We start from the raw sequence: 1,022 nt of genomic DNA on the forward strand, positions 1-1,022 counted from the left end.
AAGTGCCCTCCTTCTGATGCGTGATGGTCTGTGTGTGCAGACTAGAAATGCCCTCCTTCTCACGCGTGATGGGCCGTGTGACTACAAAAACCTGCCCTCCTTCTGATGTGTGATGGACAGTGTGTGCAAACTACAAGTGCCCTCCTTCTGATGCGTGGTAGACAGTGTGTGCAGACTAGAAATGCCCTCCTTCTCACGCGTGATGGGCCGTGTGACTACAAAAACCTGCCCTCCTTCTGATGCGTGATGGGCCATGTGTACAGACTACATAAACCTGCCCTCCTTCTGATGCGTGATGGACAGTGTGTACAGACTACATAAACCTGCCCTCCTTCTGACGCATGGTGGGCCGTGTGTGCAGACTAGAAGTGCCCTCCTTATGACGCGTGGTGGACAGTGTGTGTAGACTGAGAAGGATGCCCTTTGCCTCTGTCCTAGAAGAACCCCACGGCAAAGCCAGCAAGGGGGCCACTCCGCTCCAGCCCCCACTCCCCGGAAGACGGCCGGCGCGGCTTCTGGAGATTGGATCTCCCTTCTGCCAGGACAGCCAGCTGCAGGTCAAGGTGTACTGGAAGAAGCCCGAAGGTGGGTGAGCTGGGCTGGGGACGTGTCTCCAATCACACTGTGACCTGAGGCGCTCGTGGGCAAGGGTGCCATCCACCTAGGAGGTGGTGCCCAGGAAGCACTTAGATACGGGTGTGTGAGCTGCCGGGAGGCTTCAAGGAGCCCTGCAGGCACACAGGCTTGGGCACCAGGCTGCCCCGCACAAGGTCAGCCATTCAGAAGCACCAGCAGCCCTGCAGGAGGAAGATGAGGCTGTCTGCTCCCAAAGTCCCTGTCTGGGAAACCCACAGGGGTCGCCCCTCCACCCTGCAGGACCCACCGTTTTAAAACCACCAGACACTCGGCTGCAGAAACAGGAGGCCCTGCCCTCCCATGAGGAGCGGCAGCCTTGGAAACAGACAGGGGACGTTCTGCCCTGCCCCCGAGGGTCGCTGGCCCCAGGCTCGCTGCCCCGAGGG

General features: G+C 59.7%; 1 protein-coding gene across 1 annotated transcript in view; it reads left to right on the forward strand.

Moving 5' to 3' along the window:
- The window catches only part of ANOS1 (anosmin 1), a 45,505-nt gene that overhangs the window by 40,485 nt on the left and 3,998 nt on the right, over positions 1–1,022 (forward strand). The window contains exon 6 of the mRNA XM_045290685.1: positions 439–585. Coding sequence (XP_045146620.1) covers positions 439–585 — 147 coding nt within the window. The remainder of the gene's footprint in view (positions 1–438; positions 586–1,022) is intronic.

Source organism: Echinops telfairi, unplaced genomic scaffold, assembly GCF_000313985.2.
Source record: "Echinops telfairi isolate 266 unplaced genomic scaffold, ASM31398v2 ScPeMD7_53;HRSCAF=182, whole genome shotgun sequence".
NCBI classification, from domain to species: Eukaryota; Metazoa; Chordata; class Mammalia; order Afrosoricida; family Tenrecidae; genus Echinops; species Echinops telfairi.